The 26,948-nt window shown below is 42.0% G+C and overlaps 2 protein-coding genes across 2 annotated transcripts; one reads left to right on the top strand and one right to left on the bottom strand.

Annotated features, from left to right (window-relative positions):
* Positions 1 to 9,215: 9,215 nt before the first annotated feature.
* Positions 9,216 to 19,796, bottom strand: LOC119159765 (COMM domain-containing protein 10). The gene is made up of 7 exons (XM_037412613.2): positions 19,714 to 19,796; positions 17,760 to 17,850; positions 15,400 to 15,510; positions 13,996 to 14,067; positions 13,096 to 13,179; positions 10,506 to 10,670; positions 9,216 to 9,476 (listed from the first exon to the last, which is right to left on the bottom strand). The coding sequence occupies exons 1-7, from the start codon at positions 19,743 to 19,745 to the stop codon at positions 9,438 to 9,440; spliced, it is 594 nt and encodes a 197-aa protein (XP_037268510.1). The 5' UTR covers positions 19,746 to 19,796; the 3' UTR covers positions 9,216 to 9,437.
* A 346-nt stretch (positions 19,797 to 20,142) lies between these two features.
* On the top strand, positions 20,143 to 26,155 carry LOC119159762 (GPN-loop GTPase 2). Its single transcript, XM_037412611.2, has 5 exons — positions 20,143 to 20,635; positions 20,712 to 20,874; positions 22,473 to 22,597; positions 22,938 to 23,036; positions 25,772 to 26,155. Exons 1-5 carry the CDS (start codon positions 20,279 to 20,281, stop codon positions 25,979 to 25,981), a joined length of 954 nt encoding a protein of 317 aa, XP_037268508.1. The 5' UTR covers positions 20,143 to 20,278; the 3' UTR covers positions 25,982 to 26,155.
* Positions 26,156 to 26,948: the final 793 nt, after the last annotated feature.

Raw genomic sequence — 26,948 nt, 5'->3', positions numbered from 1 at the left:
AACCCAGTGATCCTGCGTCTCTGTTACCCGGACAGTTATACATTCAAGGACTGTAAAGTGTGTGGAGCAAGAGCGACGCTGCAGCACATGCTGTGGGAGTGCACTGGGAGCGTGCAGCAGTCCTCTATAAATCAGGTAAACATGGCAGTCTCGAACCACAAGGCCCGATGGGAGGCGGTTCTGCTCAGCTGCAACGTCGCCGATCAACTGTGGGCAGTCCAGCACGCCCAGGAAGCCGCCAGTGTTCAAGGACTCGAGGCCGTCACCTAGGCTGGGGTGCTTGTAGCCTCAACCCGCTAAATACCACCAGACAATGTCAATAAAGTTTTTACTCACTTGCAAAGGTGCTTTATAGTCGGTGAAGTGGTGGATCGGTGATGCGGCGTAGTGGGATGTTTCCAAGGATGAAGTAGTCGGCAGTTTGCAAATGTGGTTACGAACCGGTCACAGAGGAAGGACAGACCCACGTCTTTAGGAGCTTCACCCCTAAATAAACAGACTGCTGGCCAAGTGACTATGTTGTGGTTTCCTGCTGTGAGGACATCCATCAGCAGTGATAGGGTGCCCCCTGGGTGTGGTGGCAACTGTGGATATCCGACATGTGTTGGCAGTGTATGCGCAAGAGGGTATTCTGCTGGGATGAGGATAGTTGCAGTTAAGGGGAGCAAGGCCTAACGAACAAGATACTCCCGAAGGAGCCATGCGGGACGCCGCTTGGCTTAAAAAAGCTCAAGCACAGTGTCCTCGTGTTTTCCATTATCCTGTGCCATTTCTCTGCTCCAAACCTCAGCATATCCACACAATAATTGCCATTTGATAGTGGCATCTGACATGCCACGACATTCTAGCAACACTCGCTAATGATTTTTCATCACTTGCAAGTGCATCAACCCAAATTTCTGTAGTGTTTGGCTTTATCCCATTTGTTGTTCATCCGTTGGCTATCATTTGCGCCAGTTTTGTTTAGCATTTAGCAAACTAAATATCATTTATATTCCCATTATGTGCATGTTTTCAACCTTTGTTGCAGCTTCCAAATGAACAAGTAGCACTTTAGATGAATATAACCAGAGTTTCAAGCGTTCTGACAGTGCCTGCTTAAAATGTGAATTAATTAATGGATGAAGAAACCTAACAGTGAATACCTGATGAATGGGTATTCAATTTTAAATTGTTAATCAATTTTTAAAAAGTATTGATTACTGTTAATAATCTAGCAACATAACATATGCAGATTTCATACTGACTATTAGCTTATGGAAGCACTTGTACAAATTTGACAATATGCAAAAAAAGAAAGAGCCAGAATACTGCAGGTTCCATAAAGCAATGATCAAGCTTTGTGCCAACTCATTTATTTTTCACTTTGAGGGGTAACAGCTTTCACACATGCAATGGAGTACTAACAAAAGGAACAGCTGTCATCGGTAATGATGATGATGACAACTGCACCTACATAGATGCATGCACACTCAGTTGAAATAACCATGACACAAAAGGGGGCTATACTACACACAGTGGATCGTATGCCACAGCAGTGTTAGCATCTGACACTGGAGGGATATTGATGGGTAAACTTGTGCGTCTTTTCAAAACCGGGCATAATGGGCATAAAAATGGTGCACAACTTAAGCCAGAGCTTCCTGTGTGTCGGGGACCACTGCCATAACATTCTGAATGACACAAAAAAGAAAGCCGCACCTTAAAATGCTGAATGACAGACAGGATTTTCAAACAAGGCTCTTCATGAGTTTGTCAACTGAAGTTGAAAAATTCACTTTAGGGATCACATAAATCTGCAGTGGTCCCATTGCCAATCACAACAATGAAATGCTAGCAATGTTAAAAACCAAGGCACACACAAGTCCAAGAAGATGGCAAAAGTGCTAAAAACAATGAACAAAACAGACATTTAACACAACGTGTGACACATTATTCATAAAAGTGTTGAGTAAACTAATACACAAAAATTCCATTCACAAACAAAATACAAGCTGTGGACACAAACAGTGTTCACAAAAGCAGAACTCATGTTCAGTGCACCTTGCGCCGAAGGGCAGTGATACAAACGAGAAATTATTTCAAAAGAAGTCGTGGCTGGCACCAACGAAATCTTAATGCCATTGTAGAGGAGGAAGAACATAAAGCATGTAACAGCTTTCGCTGGAGATGGTCCCATACATGCACTTCAACAACAATCTTCTGGAAACACCATTCATAGTCTCTTTGCAATATACTGCACCCATGCTGCCATGTCATTTGTTAGCAGCTGCAATAACGGGAGCAAATACTGATTCCTTTCAGTGGAGTATGCTTGTGAATGGTCACTGCTTATTGTTTAGTTTCTCAAAACATTAATGACAAGCATCTAGAGGTTCAATGTAATCAACAGCCTTCAATAAGGGCTAATTAGTTAATCCACCATAATTTAAACTGACTGTAAAATTGATTTCTCGGTCATTTATTAAAAAAAAAACAGCATGATGAAATGCGTAGAAGGGATTTTCATACTACGTATTACACCAAGTGTCTCTCACCATGCTCTTGTACTGCACAAACAACATGGCAGCATGTGGCGACTTGACATTACGGTCTCTGGTAGGTCCGCTGGCACCAGCAGATAAATGATGTCACAGTACACAATAGGGCTTCCAAAACGGGAAGCCTTGGAGGAAAGACACCTTGTGCGTTCTATTGCATCAACTGCCGTTCTTGAGCAGTATGGGCCACAGCTTTGCAGAGCTATCTTGTGGCACCTCAAACAAATGAAGGACAAGAAAAGGACAGCCACGTCCTTGTCGGCAAAAAAACACGGACAGCGATTGAGCAGCCTTCGAGCCCAGTCGTATCTTGAGTGTGCCGCCTTCAGCAGTGCTGCAGAGCAATTTGAAGAGATTTGGCAGTGTATGCCACCAAGTGCAGCCGATATTTAGACCAATTTTGATGCAGTAGGTAACAGGCAGGACAGGAGGAAGTGGCTGACAGACCAGTGGCCATAGAATACTACAGGCCAAATCTTTTACTTCTTCAATGAAAAAACAATTACGCATCAACTGCATCACTTTTTCAAAACAGCACGTCTGTCTTGAACACTGTTGAGTACAGCCTCAACCATAGTTTGCATGCACTGCTCAAATGATACGCTACAAAAATCGGTAGCGGCACTTACTGCCACCTACAAGGCCTTCAGAAAGCTTTCGACGATACAAAATAAAGGAGGAATGTTTCACAGGCTTGAGTGCACCAACCAGAAAATGTGACAAGAGAGTGAGTTCTTGACAAGACGGTGTCTTGTTCAGCCTGCACTTGGTCCTTGTCCCATCTCTTGAGTGGTGAACTTAAGTTAAATAAATAAAAATCTTCCCGCACCAACACCCCTGACAATTTAGGCTCACAAAACCAATAAACACTAAACAAAAGGCTGTTTCAAGCTTGCAGTTATGCATGATCTTCTAGGCTTTAATCAACAGACTGTTTGGATGAGTTCAAGCGCATCTGTAGCCACACCTTGCCAGCCCTAGGGTAAAATTAGTTATCAATTTGCATTTGAAGATGAAGCCATCAAATATTTTGGAAGCAACAGTAGCAACCGCAGAACCGGAAGTGGCTACGGTGTGTGCCACGCATGTACACTTGCCAAATCAGTACACGAGCACTGCACGGCAACAGCCAACAAGATAAGAATGCGCCATATTATTCATCGACAGCCACACAGAAAAATAAGGAACGCGACCAGTGCCAAGACCATGAGACATCACACGCAGTGACTACATTCATGTGTACTTTGTCGTTTCTTGACAGACAAACTCGACACCACCAACACATATCCATATAAAGGACAACCTTGCACAGTAACCGTGACAATTCTAGCAATCACTTCCCATTTCTTCCCACGAGAGATCAGTCAGTTTTTTTTTTTCCCTCTCACTTTCGACACACGCGAAGAATACAACCTATCTGCGAACACATGCATCCATGCATTATGGCCATCTGCAGCTTTCCTGCAGGTACTCACTTATTAAAAGGACACAATCGAAAAACAGTAGGCTCAGGAAGATGCCACAGCATGGACTAGCTTCACACCCAAGACAAGTGCCACGATATCATTAAAATTATATAGTACTTCAGTGGGAGTCCAAAGTATATGCAGAGCAATACGAGAAAGCTCAGTACAGAGTGTCAGCTTTGAAACTCGTTCTCATAATCAACTCGCAAAGGTCAGGTGAACAAGTTGTTCGAAACTGGTTGTTTTGGTTTAAAAGCAACTGATATTGGTCTGTCACACAACTATTGTTGCCAATCATTGAACCAATTAGTAGCACAGGAGCAGGACATCTGCATAATGCTGATGCCTTATTCACAAGCTAATGGCAGTGCGAGTAAATGTGAATGGTGTTAATTGTGAGACACTTGGGTGCAGCAACAAGAAAGTCACACTTGCCGGCATGACTATAGTTTGCAGAAATATCTGACAGCTTACTAGCTGCAGTCAGTTGTGTGACCTCTGCATTAGCTGGTGTGAGTGCACCCTTACAGTGATGTCTGTAGAAGGTGCTCACGACAGGATCCTGTCAGTGATAGAAGGAGCGAAAGCATTTCCATACGCTATTGGTCATGCCCACAAAAAAAAACGAAGAGAATTTGCAGAGCCGCCTCTAACTAGAATTTCCCAAGGCGTACAGAGTATCAGGAAGTCATACCCACCAGGTTAGTTTCACAGGAGAGTCTACAGTGTGCTATAGCAACTAGAAGAATGTGTAAGGAGTTATAGTGTTCTGCTTCTGGCTGGAACCTACGCTAGAGGCTACTGCAAAATACATAAATAAGCAAAGTTGTGCGAGGAAATGGGTCACATCGAATCAAACTGGTTTGCCATTTTAGTTAATCTTGGCCCAATGTAGCCACTGTGCTGGTTTATATATTATTAGAAGAAAAAAAAAAAAGTAAACACTTTGGGTACTGCAACCGGACCACATTCCTTTTAAATTTGAAGTAAGCTGCAGCACACAAATCACTTATAAGATTATGCACTGCCATTTCTGAAGAGACAAGTGCGCACATCTTTACTGAATCAAAATATAATCAACTGCATACAAGAGAGCAGCATTAATTTAGATAGTATCAAACTATTTCACCCAATCTTTCAACGTAGCACATCTGTACCTTCTCATTTGCAGGTAAGGTCCAAGCAGCTGTTATCTATCTTTTTTCGAGTTTTATGCATTAAAGCAACTCTACATTGATAGCACATTTGGCAACTGTGACTGCCAGTATGTGTATCACTAGACATAATAAAATGCAGCAGCAATGAAATCAGTTGCCATGCAGGAGCAGCTCATTGCTTCAAGGAATAAAGGAATGCCTAAAGAGTTTAGTACATGTGTGCAGAACGCCATGCACAGATGGACACACACTTTTCACCAACCACTCGCTATGAAAATATGACCACGAGAAGAATATACCGAACATCCAGAAATGGCGTGGCATCATTGAAACATTTCTCTTGAACCCTCCAGGGGTATAGTTAAACACTATTATTCGAATTTCAGCTCACCATGGAGCTGTGGCATACCCGTTTCGAGAAATCGTTTGCCACATTTCTATGCTCAAGTGTCTGAGATCATACGTCTGAAGAAGGCAGAAAACAGGAACAAGAACAATAAAAGCAAGTGCTGCGAGTAACAAGTGAAGTCTATGTGGACAGAGGCACTTGTAGCTCACAATATGATGCCTGTAAACATTTTCTAGAAGTATTTTAATGCAGATTTTTTTTTCTCTCATCAAAGCAAAGGTAGTGCAGAAACCATCCTACCTTTTAAAGGGCCACTCACCAGGTTTGAAAATGTTGTGCTGACAAGCGCAATGCGTAGAAAAGACGTTCATAATCACGTCTGCCAAAATTTGCAACGCTACACGCCGCGAAAATGGGTCAAATTTCAAGATGAATGCTGCTCCCCCTTTCTTTTGCAGGAGGGCGCCCAGATAATGAGGGCATGACGTGCGCATGAATGTCCCTATATACACGGCAATGCAGTGACGTTCGTCCTCTACATAGACAACTATGCTTTGACGTTGCCAACAGTGGCACGTGGCATGGCGAAAATTATTTAACACGACATGCGTAGTTCATGTATTTGTTGCTTGAAGAGATTAATAAATCACTAGATAAATAATAAGATGCAATAAGAAAATGTGAGCATTCTTTTTTTTTTTCATTTTTCTCCCCATGAACTTCAAGGTGATGCGAAGCTAATGTGCCGGCGTTTCGCATGTGTTCATGTCCCTGCGGTCAGCGCATCGAGCAAACGACAGGCGTGAAACGCTCCTAGGCGTTCGTGCACTGATTGTGCTCGTCTATATTCTACCTCGTCCAAGCCAGCGTTTCCAAACTATCCCGCAGAAACATGCCGTAGGCCTCAAAATAATGCTGGTCAACAAGAAAAAAAAAAAAAAAAAAGCCGCTTGCGTGCACGGGGGTAAGCATGTTCGAGCATGTCATGCGCACGTGGCCTCTAGGTCGAATGCCGGAAATGGTAGGGAAGAGATTTGGCTTGCGAAGGCTACGCAGAGGAGCGGCAAGGGTTTCGAGCTTGCCTTCTCTCATCCTAGGTTCGTGCCGCTTCAGCAAAAAAAAAAAAGTTCTCAGCTTGTAATGAACAGATTCAAAAAATTTTTTGTTGCAAAGTGTTCCTCATTGGACACCCAACAACTTCCATGGTCTAACTAAAATTTGGTTGAACCCCCCCCCTCTGGTTCTTGTTTTTTTAAACAAGGAAGGAGAGTATAGTTGGTTAAAATTTTGACTAGAAGGAAGCACACAACAAGCACAAGGCGCCTCTTGGAACTTCTGAACATGGTATACATTAGATAGTTATAGTTTACCGTTAGCGTGATAGAGGAGGTTAAAGAAATGCCGTTACTGTGCAGCAAGGTTTCGTTGCGGACAGCGTCTTATAGTTTAGCGGGATAGCACTTACGTGGATTACGTGCCCCAGCTGCGATGGTGGAGGCATCTAACGAAGGGTTAATAAGATAAGTGAAACGGAAAAGAAAACGAGAATGCCTGTGTCACCGCACAAAGTATTGTTACAAGTTTATTTTAGTAATAATAAAAGCAAATAAATATGAACCACGCACCAAACGTTAAAACATTCAAGTTGTCGATTGGTTTACATCGATCTTCTAGTTAAGCCTAGAGACGTTCGAAATGGGAAGCTATCTCAAAAATTACGCTAGCTTATCCGTAATACTCGGTGATCGAACCTAACTAAAGGCAAGCAAAGCCATTTTAAACAGTCGTTTGCTCCAAACAAAGTTAATCTTTCAACAACTGTGTCAAAATCACTTCAAAGCGAGCGTCCGAAAGCGCTGCCATGTTTACGTACACTATACGTGCACTACGCTAACACGGTAACGTCAAATCTGAAAAATAGCACGTGCACGGTAAGCAGTATGGGTAACAAACGTATCTGCGCATGCGCACTTCGATCCCGCTATCACGGTAAGCCCGCTATCCCGCTAAGCCCGGTACACTATAACTGTCTATTAAAGGAAGGTCCAGCTACATTGCGACAAATTAATGAAAGTGAACTGTACAGACCTTGCCAAAGAGTCCTGAGCTTGAATAGTCATCTGAATTAAAAGCGAGGGGAAAACCAATGCAAACAGAAATTCATATGACCAGATTGAGGAGCAGGCAAACCACTTGGCTGTCCATGGCATGAAGTGCAACCCAAGTTCTTTACAATTTACAGTACGCAAAATCATGCAACCCCACGATAGTCTAACGTGCAGACTTTGGCTTCTCTGACGTCTCCAATTCCTTACTCACCAATGTCCTTTTCGAATAAACTGTCTGTACCTCACATTCCTTTCTTGTAACAAGTAATGTCAGGCAAGCACACTTTTTGCTTCACGTTTCCATGTCTCGTAGTACATTTCAGTGAGTGGTTGTAACAGTTGCAATAAAATGACCACAGATTACTTTAAAAACATATACGATAAAATAAGGAATCGATAGACATGAAATATTAGACACTGCTAATTAGTGGCAATGACATTGAAGGGGTCAGTGATTCTGCAAACACAATGTTACGACATTTTTCCACTTGCGCCATTATCTCACTGCTCTTATTTGCTTGTGTATTCGAGCTTCTGACAGGTCACTCACTGTTGTCTGCATGTTGCGAAAGACTTGCTTTTGGTCTTACCTCCATCCTTAATACAGTATTTGTAAATGTATATTTTAGAATGATTAGGCTAGACATGCGATGTCTTTGTGGACATTGATTCCACCTTCTTAATAAGTGTGATGTTCTTGTGAGAAAGCAGTGATGCAATACTAGCCTCCTCCATACACAATTTACAAACAGTCTGTGCCTTAAAACCTTCCCTAATCATACAAAGCAACTGTTACAGGATTCCTAGGAGCTAATTCAGTAAGGCTACAGGATAATCAGTAGGAACATGTATTCGTGCTGATAAAATAGCAGCTAACTTCTTTAATAATGAAGTCACAGCTGATGTGTTCCTTTCCAAAAACAGTTGCACTATGCCTGAGATTTCAAAATTAAAAAAAAAAATTCCTCAGTTATTCATATTATGAAACAAGGTAGTGACTATACTAATAAATGAATGATCCATAGCTATGATTCACAAATGAAGCACTCAAGTTAAATTACAAACAAAGTCCATTCTTTAAGCTACTCTATACCTTGACTGCACGGGCCAGTGAGATTCACAAAACCATAACCTTTACGACTGCAGCCATCTACACCAACTTTACAATAATCTGACTTCTTCGCAAGAAACTGCATACTTGATTCTCCTGCTTCAGCGAAGCACAAATGAACGAGCGTACACTGTTCACAAAACAGACGCTCTTCTACTCTCGCTGCAAACCATTTCACCGGGGCCCTATCAGGACGCTTAAAAGCGAGATGTGTGCCCCACTCGTTCCACATCCACAAATTCAGACAACGCTCCATGTAATGATGAAGCTCAGTCGGTCTATAAACTTTTGAGGCCCAGCATAACTACAGTAGCCGACAGCATCCACATTCTGAACTGCCAAAAAAAACTAACTCACGCGCAGCGCCAAATCTCTACAATACAGCCATGTCAATGTTGCAGACTGGGATGAGTGAACCCTGAGCAGAACAAATCCTGAGATGGGTGTTAATGGTCACTTATAGTTCACTGACAAGACAGTATCACCTTCATAACAAATAAAAGAGAAAAAAAAAGAAGAGTACAAGTAGCTAGGTCTGATACAAAGCAAAAGTATTTGCCAGCAATCATACAATGGCCAAGATAATGCCTAAAGCATCTTCAGTCGGAGGGACAAGCTTACTGTCGACTGTGGTCCAGCCAGTGGTCAGGTAATGGGGACAGAAAGATAGTGACGACAGGAGGAGTCACAAGCTCTCAGAGCCAGCTCAGATGAGGCTGTCGAGCTGTACCTGAATTTGCTCCAACTGCAACAATCAACAGAATACACTTAGTGGGCACGAAAAGCTAAAAAGGCCCTTGACAATCTAACTCTATTGATTTAAGATCCAGTAAACATATCACTTGCCATCAGGCAAGTGTCGCCTGATGGTCGAATGACATGTCTAAACGAATATAAAAGCGAAAAACAATTTTAGTAGTAACACCACTACATTGTCATTGAACACTACCAAAAATGCAACAACTGCAGCCAGAAATAGAGTATAAATGAAAGGCAGGCAGTGGCATCGCCATGAAATTTCCCGCACCAGCTAGCCATGATGACGTCAAAGATTCAACAGTATCTACTTGGGTAACAAGTGGTACATTTCCTATCTATATAAAAATTGGCTTGCATGTCATCCCCGAATGGAGATTTCAAATATCTAATTGAGCAAGAAAGTACTTATATATTTCCACAATATAACTAGATTTCTTATGGGTCGTTACGATATTTTAGACAAGTAAACGTTACTCCACAGAACTACGCATTTTGTCTAAAAAGTATACTACACAGGCTAAAGAAAATTAGATGCCAAAACAGCTATTTTTTTGTTGAAAAATTATTTTCAACCTTAGAAAGTAAAAAATTAGCTTGCATTAATTGGCTGGTACTTATCAAATAGTTACGACTGTACCAAGGTTGTGAAAAAAAGAAAAGCTTTAGCCTGTAGTTCACTTGCTGCTAAAAAAAATGATACTAAGTTTGTTTAAATATGCTCATAAAGAATTTTCCCGAACTTTCGTAAGGCAGAGGCAGTTCAGAAAATTGACAATGCTGATAAAGTAGTGTTTCAAGGATTGAGAACATTTGTAATTTAATCTATTGAGCCAATCAGAAAGAGAGAGAGAGACAGGCTATTTTGCCATAGCATCTTATTTTTCCGAAGCATGATTTCAAGTGCAAGTACTTCAGAATCATTATTTCCAAAAATTGGCATTTCTCACAATTTTTTTGCTGTTTGGAAACCTCATACTCTCTTACTGAGTCATATCGAGCAGATATCAATTCACACCTGCGTGTAAAGGTTGAAGAGCTGTCCATGTGAAAACTGCAGCAGCAGGTGGTCATGTGCAGCTCCTGTGGAGACGACAAGGTCCACCAGGGCCTGGAGCCTCTTGGACCGTGCTGCAGACTGCTGAGCTGTCCGCACTTGCACCTCCCAGTCCACATTTTGAAGCTGCACAATTGTGCACAGACAGATGCATATCACGTACTCAACTACAGTCGAAACCTGCAATAACAAAACCATGCGATTACGAAATCCCCGCAGCAACAAAATATTTCCGGATCCCCGGCGAACGTTCGTAGAAGCCCATGTATTACAAATCTCGCGGCAACGAAATGGTTTTGGACAACGATCCCGCATTAACAAATTTTCTACCACGGTGCGGGCCTTACTTTACCCTCCCGCCAAAGGTTAACAGTCGAAAATATGCTGGTATGTGTGTTATGCGCACTCAAAATTTATAAACGTCTGCTTTTGCTGCACTAGCATGGGTACCGCCATTTTTGTTAACTTTATTGGCGATGGGGTCTGTGTCCGGCAACATGCCTGGCCACACTGCAGCAGGCGATGGCAAATGATCATGTGGGCTTCACCACCATCGTGCAAGCATCACGCACGGATTGCGCTTCGGCTTCACCAGACGAAGATTTGGACGAAGGCGCACTTGACGGCGAGAGTGGTGGCAGTGCAGTGCCTCTATCCCTGACCAACGCCTGGGGGGAACTTCGAGCCATCGATATCGACATCCCAGATGAACTCACCGTAGATGCGTTCGTTCGCACCGATGACGACGTAGTCGTGTACGAGGAAGTGACCGACGAGGTCATTATCGAAAGCGTGCGTGAAGCTGACGACACCGAGGACCAAGAAGAGATGCACGCAAAGAAACCCAGCCCGCGGGTTGTTTTGGATGCGCTGAACACCCTTCGCTCCTTCTTCGGCGCACATAACGACGACGTAGCCACTTTTTCCAGTGGACCACTTTTTCCAGTGCGAAGGGAGAGCTTTGAAGTTGTTGCATGGCAAGGGTCGGCAAAGTAAGTTGACCGACTTGTGGCAATAAATTTTCGTTCTGCTGGCCGTATCACTGTTCTTGTCTCACACTTGTGGCAACGAAATTCTCATAAAAACGAAAATTTTCGGTTTCCCCAGCGATTTCGTTATAACGGGTTTCGACTGTAATCGTTGCACGTGCATACACTTCTATTGGAGAGTTGATGAAAGCCACTAAGCTACACGTGTACAAATACAAGGCGTACAATCGCAAAACTATGACTTAAAACGTAAGAAAATGTTTACGAAACTGTAAACTCGCAACGACGGGCTAAAGGAGCTCACAATGTGAAGCTACCGACAAAAGCTATTTTCAATTTGAGCAACTAGCATGGAGTTAAGATGGCACACAACTAGTCGCGGCACACTGGCTAGTAGCTGCTTTTACATTCTTTTACCTTAATTTTAGCTTTCACTTCCTAGAAGCCTATGGACAAGCACACAAGATCTGCACTGTGTGTCCTATGTTTAACTTAGCAGAAATAAAGCTCCCAGAAAGTGCATGAAAGTAGACTTGCGCAAATATTAGAATGATTTCAATATTCAAACAAATATTAATCGCTTTTGATTCAAATATAAATTGTGGATATTTCGAAGTATTTAAAATGAACGAATAGATAAGTCCATACATAATCTCTTGTAAAGATGGTTTTGCTGCTGTGAAAGAATGCTACACCGTGGAAACACCTATGTAGAAAAAAATCTGCACTGCCGCGAAGCCCCACTTTTTACATGTTACCCTCACACCAATTCCTCATTTTTTGTAAGTTTAAAAGCTTGTTATACTGGCTTATATGCTCTTAGCAGAGTAAATTTAAAACATAACACATTTTACAGATTATCATGTATATTCTACAAAAAGTCAAATACAGCTACTATTCAAAGTTATTTTCACTTCCCATGAACCAAAAATAATGACATTGCACAGGGCTTGCTTCAATTAAAAAATATATATACTGTGCAGGTTAGTAAAGTCATGACAAATATCCCCACTTTTCTCTAGAACATGTGATATATACTATAGGAATTCGATTCAAAATTATTCAACCAAAATCACTATTTGCTTGGAACTTAAAATTCACTATTGTCACAAGTCTACAAAACACTCATACTCAGAAAAACGTATCTTGGATTCTAGGCAGTTCCTAAGATCTTCCAGTTAAAGTGCTGTACAACTCCTCTAGTAAGGTTACATGAAGTTCGCTTGGTTAAATTTGTTTAACAGGGCATCTTTAGTGAGTGCTTAGAGAGATGTGGCCCTGAAAGAAGTCTGCAGTGCTAAACACCAAAGAGGGCTATTGAGGAACATTTCCATATGGTCACATACTGAAGGCACATGTTATTCAGGCACTATATTCAAGAAATACCAGATAGCCTGACTTTCGGTTCTTCTATGGAGGCTCAGTGGGGACACGGAGATGTCAGACATTTGGTGGCAAGCATTTCGCGAGTGTGCAGACGTGGCAGAGAGCTTGTTCAGCGGTGACTTTAAACTTTCTTCACTATTGGCACTCTCCAGAAGTAACAGCAGTAGTGCACTGACCTGCCTGGGAGCAAGAGAGCGCTGCTTCAACTGCTCAACGAGCTGCTTGGCATGACTTGTCCACGACTGCACCATGCACTGAACCTGATACGGGGCAAAAATGCAGATGTGTTAAGGCAGTACTATAAGAGACACATAAAGAACAGAACCCAAGTTTTGAGGTTTTACATGCCCAAACCACAACATGATTATTAGGCATGCCTCCCATTACACAACTTTGAGTAAATTTTGATCTTCTGTGGTTCTTTAGCATATGTCGGAACGTACGTATGCAGACACTTCTACATTACTCTTCCACCAAAATGCAGGAGCTGTGGCGGAGAATCGTATTTGCGGCCTCATACTTCGCAGTGCGATGTGACAGATGCTAGGCTAGTACTACACCAAGCACTAATGTCCACATCGCGTAGGTGTTGCAACGATGTGACTCCATGGTCAGTCTGGTGTAATGTGAGATTTTACATAAAATGCGACACATTTTAGGAAAGTATGTCGCCATAAGAAAAGCATTTCATGTGATTATGTACGTTACTTCCACAATGTACTTTACTCACATTCATTCATACATTTCCTCACCTTTCTAAAGTTTCTTGAACTATCATCCGGTACAACTTTAGAAGGTAGTAGCATTTATATCTCAAAGATGCATGCACACACAAGCCTGCACTAATGAATGCGTCCTTTTGACAAATGTCAAAATCCAGACTGTGGGCGACCTTGCTATTGGAGAACATTGCCAAGTACTTGAGCAGGACCACCACATAAGTCATGAATGGCTGCCACACTTTGGTCATATGAACGAGTCTTATTAAGTCGAGTCCAACTACAGTTAACCATATACTACAAAATTACACAGAATAAACTCGTGAAAGAAAGAATGAGAATTCCAGAGGAACACACCTTGTTTTCCTCCATGCCCAGATCTGTCAGCTGCGTACGGAGCACCTGTGGCTTTGCCAAGTGGAATGCAGCCTGCACAATACGTGGAAAACAAGAAACAAACAATGTAATCATGGGAAATATAGGGCACGAGATGACATGCCAGTTGCAAGACAGTTACACTTGGAACGCCTCAAAGGAACATTAATGAGAAAAATACTATAAACTTTTACATCCACTTGTACTTAGATAGCAGTAGTAGAAAAATAATTGAAAGGCAACATGAGTCAGGAAAGAGGCAAGAATGAAAGACTGGTGCATATGCTACATTCAAATTCCCAAAGCATCTCACCGAGAACACTGTAAAAGTTCATGGCATCAGTTTTGAAAAGCAAATTTCTTTTATAAATATAAACAAGCACCTTTTTATCTCAGGCCATACCTCAACTTGCCTTGTTATCAAATCATTTAGTGTACCACAAGGACTCAAATACAAGGAAACACTTTCAGAAAAGTGACATACGTGATGCTGAAGCTTAGGCCTAAGATATTTTGTAATGAATGTCTAGCCTTCCATTTAAAAATTGAGTTTCACTTCTAGTGTTAAACCTCTTATTGTGAAATCAACAAAGTAAACAGTAATAAAAATGTAACAGTATAAACTGGTTCAATGTGTTATTTAGCATTATTCTAAACCTTTGAAAGTATCTCTTTGAAATAACAATTGGCCCCGGAGCACAAACTGCGGTGCTTGCTTTGCGGTGTGGGTACATTTCATGTCCATAAAAAGTAATGCTCCTAACTAAGGCTCCCATGTCTAATAATTGTCTAAACACCCTATAAATTGAAGGAGGGATGACCGCCACCATAGCTCAGTGGTAGAGCATCAAATGCATTATTCGAAGGTCGCAGGTTCGATCCCCGCTGGTGGCAAGCTATTTTTTCGTCCACTTTTCTTTCTTCACAATTACATTATGATCACCTTTTATTAACGTCCCCTATACCCTCCTTGGCATTACTGTCGGCTACTTTTCGTTAAAATTGAGCCAAACTAAGAAAACGAGCCTTTAAATATACTTTCCTACAGTTCAATATGGTAACATGATTATAATGTAAGCATAAAACTGCTAATGTAGTTAAAATCAACATAGTCTTGATGTAAACAAAAACACTCAGGCATGCATAAAATGTAACTACAGCTTGTTTTATCACTGTGCCAGGCTTTTCTTCAAGGAGGAAAGATCTTATCAATTTTGATTTCAGAAACAAACAGGGCTACCTTCGTGAAAATTTGCAATTAGTTTTGCGATTCTACGGCACATGTGCCGAATTTCAGAACTGTGTCCAGAAAAAAAAAAAAAAAAAGTCGGCTGCAGTATTTTACTGAGGCAGAAAAAAAAAGGGGGGGTAGGGGGCACCACCTACCTGTTCAAAGATGAAGGAGAGGGACTCTAGAAGAAGGGTGACCTCCTGTGCATCGCAGTTAAAGGCGCGCTGCAGTTTCTGTTCTTCCTCCTCAGTGAAGCTGCGTTCATCCTGAAACAAGTATATTCAAACGAGACTTAACTAACAATATGCAATTTCTCCCATTCCGACAGCTTTCAAAATGTCTCACAATACTTTATACTTTCCGAGAATGTCGCACTACTATAAGTACCACAGCATGTTCCAGCTATTGCAGTGCAACATGTTCATAATGTATATTTCACAAATTAAAGGAGCCACAAGGATTAATAACTGTACTTATACACTATGAGGACATATGAAAAAAAAAACAGATATTTAGAGAGTAGATTACTACAATATTACTTGTAGTAATAGCATGGTATAGTGCTTGTTCGAAATAACAACAATAGTTACAACTTACAAACATCCAGAAAGCACTAGTTGATGCAAAACTAGTGTGCTTGGGTAGCAGCATCCAAAAAATGAAATCATGGCTGCATGGCACTGCTTTGTGCTTAAGCTGTAAGATTGCCATGCCCGTAGGCACATTGATATCTCACTAGAGGGAGCACAACCAAAATATTAATCCTACATAACAATATTTCTGCTTCACAACAGCTCACTATCGGCACCCAGAAGACATTAAGATTGAAATTGTGGTGCTGGCATCCATGTACAAGTGTAAATGCATGTTTGGCACGTGCAACCTAAACAGCAAAACAAAATATGCGTGCAAGTTTTCGAAAGCTAGTACGGCTGCTTAGTTTCCTTGCAACCATACAGAATGAACCCACTGTAAAAACTGAAGAATGACCTCCTTGAGGCATATCACTCTCGCCACTCAACAACCAACAATGTGTTGCAAAACAGAAACGGCCTGGGCAGTACCAGAATCTGGCAATAGTAGGCACAATACGGGGAAATGCAAAAAAACTTTTTAAACTTTTATAAATGTACCCTAAGCATCTGTCACAACTACTGAATAAATGAATAAATTACCAACCAACTAAATGCTCAGTGATAATTCTGGGAGCATCGAACGTGCTATCCGAAAGTTGCAGGTTCGGTTCTTGCCTGCAGCAAGTTGTCTATTTGTCTACATTGATGTCTTCGAATTTACATAAAGAAAGACTACAAATAACGTCTCCTATACCTTCCTTGGCTGTTGATCGATTTGTAGTTAAGGTTGTGTTTAATAAACAACATAAAACACACGAACCTGCAGACATCAATAGCTGATCAGCGAGTCCTACTAAAACTAATATACTGTGGTTCAGCACCAACCAGCTTTCAGTGAATGAGCGTGAAATAAGAAGGTACCTCGTGGAGTGCCTCTTTCAACCCTTGGTTGAGAACTGTGAGGATCGATGAAACACGATTGGGAAAAAAATGTGGTAGGAAAATGCATGAAACACTAAAAATGAAGTTGCCACTGTTTTTTTTTTTTTCCATTCTTATTCCCAATGCTCGCATAAAAACTGTGTGAAGCTTGATCTCAGCTAGCGTTGTTCAGAGACTCTAGTAGGTCATTTAAAGGGACACTAAAGTCAACTATTAAGTCGACGTTGATAGTTGAAATTACAGTTCAGAAACTTCGTAGTGTTACTTTTGTGCCAAGAAAGGGCCTAATTTAAAATGAAATCACGTTTTAGTGCTCCACATGGGGTTAGCGCATTTCAAATTACCAGCCTCAAAAAGCGGAACGACCGTACCGTCTCACGTCACTGTTGCCGTGCAGAACATTGCCCGGCTTTACTGCGCTAGTAGCAGCAAACCGAAAGCAGTGGGAGCCACAGCAGCAACAACAGCCACTGATCAATTACCCGCCATTAGCTTCGAGATTGCAGACACTTTTGTTTCAACTGCGCCCCGCTAGATGGCACTGCCTGTCCCATGTACCCACGCGAAAATTGAATTTTTGAACCACTCGCGCCATTCCCCATAGTAACGTTCGGCGGTTCTTTTTTCCATGAATCAAACAGAAAAGAACAAGCTGCACTTTATTGCATCTCTAGATGTACAGAAGGTTCTCTATTTAGTGCAGTTAGATCGATTACTAGTGATTGATAGTAGGTCTGATGTCATTGGGATCATTTTGAAAATGTCCTACTGTAACGCTTGTGTTCTTGTGCATTTTCTTTATTTCTCGCTAAGTAGAGCACTCTTGTTGATAATATTGTCGTTTTAGATGTTGTCATACATTAAGCTTCCACTCTGATGTAAATTGTTGACTTTAGTGTACCTTTAATACACGAGTAAGCCCCATTGCAAGATTCCATGCAAGCACACAGTGAGGCAAAGTACCCTGAAGACTGGTCAGAAATGCCGTGAAAGCTTACCTTGCAGGGCAGCTTCTGTAAAATTCTTGCAAGCAATGCACTGAATTTAGCATCATCCAGCTGGTTTATAAGCTTCACCGCCTGCTCCAGCCTGTGCATATAAAAACAAATAATAATAATGCATTGTGGGGCAGAAGCAACACATCTTGGCAATAATAGCAGAATCCGAACAAGCGCATACAGAGCTCAGTAGCTCACCCTGAAAACATACCTTTGATTCCAGCCACATTTAAATGAAGATGAAATGCTAGGGGCCCGTTTACTGTGTGATTTCAGTGCATATTAAAGAGCCACAGGCAGTCCAAACCACCCAGAGCCTACCACTACAGCATCTCTCATAGCACGGGTCATTTTGGTCATTAAACCACACAAATTAACCCACTAAGAAAGCATTAAGCAAAATATAATGATTCAAAAGCAAGACAAACATACATGTACACATTAAAGGTCGATGCAACACCTGCACTATTTTCCATGGCATATCAGCAAATTGGGCAAATTAAGTTTCCCAAACATCCCTGCTAATTGTACCACATGTTTGTAACAAGTAGATCACTATTAACATATTACAAGTTTACACTAAATAAAGTGAAAGTGTCATACTAGGCCCTATTACTTGTACAACTTCAAAGCTGATGCTCCCTGTTTCTAGGGAGATTCACTGCACTTAATTAATATGCAGCTTTATAAACTGAGGTGAGCAGCTGTTTACTCAATACCCATGCAACTTTTAAACAGATTTCATTACAAGTGCTTAAGCACACTTTTGTGTTAAATGAGTGTGCTTACATGGTTCAAGCCCACATGAAATGTTTGTGCCGCGTCTTAATACCCAGGAAATATGCATAATGCACTCCATCTGAGGAGTAACATTTTACTTCCGAAAAGGAGAAGCGTGTTTTACAACGCACCCAAACAAAACACATCAGTCCCCTCCACTCGCCATCAAGTAAAGCTTGTGCAATCTCCGTAAAAAGATTGTAGGCTCGAATCCAGCGAATAGGCTGCCACTTTTGTTTTATATATCTTTTTACAACTACTTATTGCTCAGGTGAGGTAAAGTCTGTGCGCTTCACTTGCTGCAATTTCGAGAATACAGAGCAATTCGCAGCAGCCGAGAGTATGGGGCAACTTGGGAAAGTGTTCCTTTAGCGAATCTCAGAGCCAATGGAGGCAGCTATCGTGAATATTTGCTGGGCGATGCCACTTCCGGGGTCGCCGCAAGGCTGCCCATCGGCACAAAGTGCACAGCCCACACTCTCCTTTATAAGTTAAAAAGCGATCGCAAAGCGTTCAGCATACAACAGTTAACCAGACAGACACGATACTCGCACACGCGTTTATTAGCAACTTCACGAGAAAAAGCGGACACAGCGCGGCACGGACTCCGAACGGTCCCGAGGCCACGCCACAGAGTGCATATCTTCCGAAGTCACAGACTTTCGCTCCGCGGCACACGATCGAGCCAGTCGATTTTCAGACTCGAACGAAATGGAAGCGGAGACGAAACCCAACTACGACGAAGTGCAAACCTTCGCTGGGCAGCCCAATATATCGCGCCATTCAAAGCTAGGCCACAAATGTGTGTCAAGGTTTCTAGGCCATGCACGCCGCCCGGCGATATTGATTGCCGCATCAGCTGGGAACACCGGTCAGCCAGCGGGGCCTCCGTCCAGCCGTTGGAGATCTAGTTTGCAAATGCGAATCACTGGCCACAGACTCGGCCGAGGGGAGTGACACCGTAGAAAAAACGAAATCGTACATATCGAAACGGCGGGGTGGTAGCGTGGGAGGAACCTTGGCAGCAAGGTTATCGAGAGCTCTGTTCAAGAAGAAAAAAAGATTGTGACTCAGAGCTCTCGCCTGCGAGCACCCTTCCCCTACCATTTTGCAGCGGCAACAGTGATGAATGCACTCATCACCGTCGAACAGGTAGAAGAACGTGAATACTCACCGGACCGTTTTGGTGAACATAGACACAGTCATCGCCTTGCAGTGCGTCCGAAGTGCACTTGTTGCTATGCTACAGACGCAGAAAAAAACTAGGCGATGGCCGCGCCACGACCCTCAAGAAACCGAAACTAACTCAAATAATTTAATCTTAAAATATCCTGCGGCCGTTTTACTTATACATTAGTCATAATTTCTTTCAACACGAAGTTAAATAAGCTCACTTTTGAGCACCAAAAGTGGTACTAAATGTCTCATTAGTAATTTTTTATTTTAATTGCAAGTCTCAAAGGCTATGCTTTTGTGCACTGCAAGCGAAAAAGTTGCGAATGAAAATACGTCATGGCCTTCGTGTCTCTTGAGTCCTATTTATGGTTTTTTGCTTATGAATAGTAATCAAAAAAGGCGCTAGAGGAACTAGTGGCGTTTCAGGCCGTGTAATGGCGTCTTTCAAACGCTTGTTTTCGGCAGCTTTCGTAAAGACGCTTCCTGATTGTCGATAGTTTTCCTTAGCCAGCCTACTAGAGTGCGTTTCTGTGGTGCACTTGTTTAGGTTCATCTATTTCAACATGAACGCGCAGACATCTAAAAGTGCGCGCAGCGAAAGGACGTTCGGTCAAGTGGTGATTGGACCGCCCGGATCGGGTAAAAGCACTTACTGTAAAGCCATGCGCGAGCTTTGCACGGCAATCGGACGCTCGGTAGCTGTGGTGAACTTGGATCCGGCGAACGATGTGCTTCCATACGAGGCAGATGTTGACATTAAAGGACTCGTCGAACTTAGCGACGCGATGGACTTGTACGCGCTTGGGCCCAACGGTGCCCTCGTCTACTGCATGGAGTATCTGGAGAAGAACTTCGATTGGCTGTGTCAGCAGCTGGAGAAAGTTCGCGGCTGTTACCTCTTTATCGACTGTCCTGGTCAGGTACGCATCGTGCGCTTCCGAAATGAAGCGAACCGGAGCGCAGACCTGTTGCTAAACGCGCAGTGATGACATGCAGGTGGAACTCTACACGCACCACGCGAGCGTGCGGAATGTTGTGTCTCAACTTCAAAAGCTGGGCTACCGGCTTTCGGCCACCCACCTTGTCGACTCGCACTACTGTAGCGATCCTGGGAAGTTCATCTCGGTATTGCTGACTTCCTTGGCAACCATGATGCACAGTGAGAGCCTGCCCTTCATAATTTGTAGCTCAGTTCGTGAACATTCACATAGCTGATTATCCTTGGGGCTTTTGTTCAGTGCGTAGCACTTTGGGAGCCCGATTTGTCGGCCATTCGGTCTCATTTCGCATGGTCACGCAGTGTTCAATGCCGGCCTAAGCATAGCTGGAAATGTTCTAAACTATTGCAGAATAAGCAAACATGGTCTAATTATGTAAACTGCGGAAATAACAAAAAATTACTCGCAACAATTAACCTAAAATCGCGGAAAACGTTTCGAAGCATCTGGCTGATACGTGAGCCGCACAAGAGAGGGCACCACCGCCTTGGCAAGCGCACGATTACCGAGGCAGTCGCCGAATTTCCCGTGCTACGCGCTCCCTCGGGTTTCTAGGTTGCTTTCTATGTTGATTCTCAGTGCAGAGAGGTTCAAGTCAAACCACACACGGACACGACACGTATGTCCAAACTCCAGAAACAAACTCTCACTGAAAACAAGCATTTGCATCTCTCATACGATCACAGGCACGACACGGATGTTCAAGCAGAAACATACACTTACTGAAACCAAGCGTTCATACCTTTTGTAAATCTATGAGCTCATTGTTGGCATAGGCCTTTCATAGCTTCAGGGTCTTCCAACAGCCGTGATTGTCTTTCCCTGGTTGGTTGGTTGGTTCCTCAACAACTTGGCACAACCCACCTAGGGGGATGGGCCATGAATGGGACGGTGCCTTGCTTTTTAAATGAATGCACACCTTGAAAAAAAAAAAGGGTTGAATTCATTAGGTAATATAGGTGTTGGACCAACTGTTTTCTTCTTTCTTTGTAGTGGGACTCATCCAATTTCTGTGGCACATACGTGCTCATGAATTGTGATATTGCATACATATTATGGCAGCTTAAACAGCTTGGCTGTTAAAAAAACGTATGGCATCTCCATTACTGTGAAACCTGAGGAATTGTGTACCATAAGCACGCAGCGATTCCCTACTGCTCCGTTTATCAATGACTGCAATGTGTGAGGTAAGCATGTGGGGTTACTCTGGAACAAGTAGAATCTTGTTAGCAAGATTCGCAAACTTGTGCGTGTAACACTCACTAGTTTTTGCTGCGCTTTATTGTATTGACTTTCTGCTTGGTACAGCAGTTGAGATATGAGTCATTTGCAGTGAGTTCCGTCAGGTTGTTTCCCCCACCAGATATAGTGATGCAGCACCAGCGAAGCATAGGAGAGGGGCAATTCACTCGCTTGAGAAAGCAGTGGCATCCCCTCTTGCACAGCTCTGAAGTCAGCTGCAGGGTCCCGAAATGTTTTAGCAGTTTTTGGTTAATTATTTTAATTACTTCTTGGTTATTTCTACTCTATTATTTTAGACCTGGTTCATTCATATTAAGCAGATTTTGAGCATTTGTAGCTATGGTAAGCACTTCACTGCAAACGTGATTCAAGCCTTACAACATGCATGGATGGACGACAAGCCGGGCCTCTTAAGTTCTCCGTACTTGAAATTACAAAACACAGGATTTCTGTTTGCTTGTTTTGCTGTTGGTTTGTTGAATTGAATAATGTAACTGAGATGTTGTACATGATGCAGTGGAACTACCTCACATCAATGTGCTCTCAAAGGTGGACTTGGCAGAGCAGTATGGAAAGCTTCATTTTGGTTTAGACTACTACACCGATGTGATGGATCTGTCTTTCCTGGCCGATGTTCTCTCTGTAAGTAGATTGCTGATGCCTACGTCAAGCTTGCACAGATCCTGAAATTCCTTACAAGCAGATGACAGATCACAGTGAAATCAGTTGCTGAAACTTTGACAAGAAAGGGAGCTGAATGTATTCTGTTGCTCAGCAAAGCATACAAATCTCTTTTCGAATAATGATGACCTCCCTTGTAACATAACGTGATAAAGGTGCTTTAGAGTGTGAAGGCTAGGAAAAAAATTTGCCTCCATGGTGAACTGCATTTGATCGTGCTAGCACTCATGGTGGACTTGGAAATGGTCGCTCGCCCTCTTCTCATCGCTTTTTTTCTGCCAAAATCGGCATTCCTTTGCAGGAAGACCCTATTCTCAAGAAGTACAAGAAAATGAATGAAGCACTGGCCGGAATTATTGAGGATTACAGCCTCGTCTCCTTTATGCCACTGAATGTTCAGGTCTGACATATAACTGTGCTTCTGTGTAAATCTCGGTTCTTTTTAATTTTACGGCCTGAAAGACTGTGCGGTAGAGCTCTCATTTTCAGTGTAGAAGCCATGTGCATATACAAGCGCTAGCAAGGCCACTGTGGGGGCTAGATGGTGCGATTTCCGGATTTGCTGCCGAGTTTTTAACAAATACGTACTAGAAGAGACTGCATACGAACGGAAATAGGATGCTATGCTTGGCAGCGCATTCAGCTATGAAATACATCAGTGTGGTGAGGACCTTTTTGAAGGCCTACTTCAGAGAAATCACCTGGAATGGCTACACAGCATTTCACTTTTGTTTCAGACGTAAAACTTTGCACAAGTGCGTCTGTATATGTACACTGTCCGAAACTAAGCATTTGTCGTATAAAATTATTGTTTCTGTTTACTTTCAAGCATCAAGAAGCAGGAAATGGTGAGAGTGCACATTAAAGGGACCGACAACTGATTTTTTTAGACCCAGTTTTCTCCGGCACGACAGATAAATTGCCCTTTGTGCAGTGTTCATAGCTGCCCAAAAGTATGCACTCATTTTACAAGCAATATTTTTCGATCATCAAGGCTCTGAACATGGATGAGCCCTTTTATGCATTAACGCTGTGAATTGAGAGCGATGCCCGTAGCAGCGACTTGTGCATGCTGTCGTTCCGCTTTCGTAGGAGTTCCTGTAACTATGTTTAACCATGTTTATTCTGAGCTTTACAACTAATTTTGAAAATAACTAACTGTTACAATGAGACGATGTGTCTTTATACAGCTTCTCTGTAATTGTACCGCGTTGCGTGCGCCTGCGCCCAAGGTTTTTCTGCCTGTGCCGTGGATGGCTTGTCGCGTCCTCATTACTCTCTCGACGCACAAGAAAAGCCGAGTCACCAAAAACATCACTGCACACATGTGCGGTTGTGCTGAGTAGCAATACACATCATTTCTGAGACAAATTGTAAATATAAAAACCACGTCACTCCAAAATCTTAGCGACCCAGAAACTGCGTGCACAATTTCATGAGCATGCAGTAAAGTTGCTTAATGCGTGCTGACGAGCATGGGATGATTACGTCACGCGAAGGCAGCGCCACTTTAATGCGTACTGCTGGCGCACGCAAGCTAGCCCACTTTTATGCTCCTGTCAGTGACGAAAAAGCATTGAAAAAGCTAACGGAAAATCTGCAGGCTCTTGCAGCCACAATTAAGACAGGCAAAAGAAAGCATTTGTGCCATATACGCACGCATGGGTTAACACATAGCTTATTAAATCGCATGTCCTGTGCTCTTCCTTAGTCCCAGTGTTTTTTGTGCTATGGCTTTATTGAATGTAACAAAGCAACTAGCTCTAATGTCTGTTTTTTGAAAATACACAGCTCTGGTATTCTTGTGCACAGCATGTTTGCTAGCTTAGCAAGATGTTTTATCTGTAATGTCTCTTGAAAGCCATCTGTGAAGTTAATGCTTGTGCATTGGAGATCATTGCGGGCACAATTTAGGGGTTTAGCTTCTTCAAATCATTGACTGGAAAACAAGTAAATAAATAAAAAGTTTTTAAGGCCTATATTGCCAGGCCATCAATCTTTAAGGGGCAGACTGGTCTTAGACATTTTTTTATTTATTTATTCAGTGATCTTGATCAAACTGCACAGGCTTACGCAGTTTTTTTGGCTGATTTCAAATGTTTAATTAGTTTTCCAGTAACTCATCTTGTTCCTGAGATAACTTAAGTTCACCCCCTATTGTTTAAGGGCACCATATAAAAAAGTGCTTAATTAAAAGTGATATTTAAGATATGCAACATAGACTAATGACTATAGATTGAAAGTATGCAAGAGAGTTTTTTGTTTTTAGGCCTTTCTTGGTTATCTTACAGCAAAATGAACTATCCATTTTCAAAAGCAGTTGAAATTGTGTTACAATTTTGATGAGTAATTAAAAATGCTTGTGCTCTCAATTCTGCTCTCATACTTGCATTCTAAACACATACAGGTTTCCATTGCAAAAAGAATTACTGTTGTACCTGCCCTAGCTGCAGAGATATTGAGGCCTCGAAATTGAACAGTCGTGAATTTACTTTGTTGAGAAAAATGAAAAAAAAAAAAAAAACTGAAAACACACAGCTTCTTCAAAAAGACGCAATCATGGTGTGCAGGTTTTGCAATCCTCATAAAGGTGCTCATAAATTGTTAGCAGAGCTTCCAACACAGGTGCCGGCAAATTATTAAGAAGCTTCGAAGTTGGTTCCCTATTTTTTCGCAGGTTCTGCATGTTAACAGCACCAAGAATCTGGATAGTTAGAATGACATTACAAAAAAGTTACAACTTCCTGGTGTGTGAAAATTTGCAGAAACCAAATATGTCAATTTTTTAAAATGAATTTTTTTTTTCACTTTTTGGTCCCAAAGACCAGTCTGCCCCCTTAAATATGAACTCTCAATTTTTAGACATGAAATTTTAAGAATATGTAGTCCAGAAAATGAAATAATTGCAGTCACCAAAATACCGAGTATAGGTAAAACGTGCGAGTTGCATTAGGTATTGTTTGTACCCTGGCCTGGCCACACATGAGATTGTAATATAGTTCATGCCTAAAAGTTTATGCTACAAGACTAAAGGCTGTCCCAATTTGCAATGCTGAGGTGGTGCATGTGAACAGAAAAGGGTTGAAATTAAAACTAGACTAATCTTGCTGTGTTCCCATTTTTTTTATATTCCAGGAGAAAGAATCTATGTGGAGTGTTCTGAAGGCCTGTGACAAATGTAATGGATACATTTTCAGCCAGTCTGAAGAGCAACACATGATGAATCTAGCTATGGGATCAGACACCCAATCTCAAGATGTAATCTCCAGACTCCGTGAGCGTTTGGAGACGTCGGGGACAACTTGTATTGTTGAAGACGAGGCAGACATGGATGACATAGCCTAAAATGTTCTTAAATTGAAGCAAGAACTGCTATCTCAAAAATGCTTTTTGCGTGTTACAGCAACTGCATTCTGTGCTGAAATGGAATCACCTGGTCAGTTTTATTTTTATCGGTTTGTTTCCCCACTCGAATAAAATAAGAAGGGTTATATGTGTTGTATAACTGCAACTAAAGCAGTTGGGTTTGCATTATGTCTCTTTATTGCTTCTTCAAGTTGAATGTGCAATGACATACAGATTTGATACTCTAATTTTACAAAAAACAATTGTAATAAAACTTCTTAGTTGCTCATGTATGGTTCTGCAACATTAAATCAATGAATTATGCATTATCAACGAGCACTATTGGCACACCACGGGAAAAAAAAAAGAATCTGTAATATCTACCTTTAATGTTGATACTAGCAAAACCTGTACATACTACATATGTTTATCAGTACTACACAGTGAAAATAAAGTTGAAATGTTGGCCGCTTATTTACCGGCCCGTGTTGTTCAGTTTTAGTGCCAACTCGTATAAGCGGGCTTGTATATTAGCAGTAAAACGTAAAACTCCATTCGCATTGAATGATTTCAGGTAAGCGACATTTTGCAATAGAAAAAAAGACCATTGCGCTGATTGGTCAGACTGATTTTCATCGCCAGGGAAAAAAAAAAGGCATTACTTGTAGCAAGCCATTCAGAACACTGCATCACGAGAGATGAGAAGGCATGTAGTGACTTTCGTTGAATGTTGCCAACGTGGCTGTGACATTGTGCATGTTAGCAATGTTCCTGGCCTTCCTGTGTGGCCACGGTAGTACTGCGCATTTTGGACATGTACACAGGTGCAGCGAGCGAGATCACAGCTCCAATCTAAATGCTCCACTTTGTCAGCGACTAAGTCATGCTTGTTTACCCAAGGTAAAGCTTTCCACCGTAAACACCCCTTAAATGTTTGAGAGGTGACAAATAAGGACCCCTGACAAAG

Source organism: Rhipicephalus microplus, chromosome 1 (assembly GCF_043290135.1).
Source record: "Rhipicephalus microplus isolate Deutch F79 chromosome 1, USDA_Rmic, whole genome shotgun sequence".
Taxonomy (NCBI): Eukaryota; Metazoa; Arthropoda; class Arachnida; order Ixodida; family Ixodidae; genus Rhipicephalus; species Rhipicephalus microplus.
Note: the sequence above shows the minus strand (reverse complement) of the source record. Positions and strands in the feature narration are given on the sequence as shown.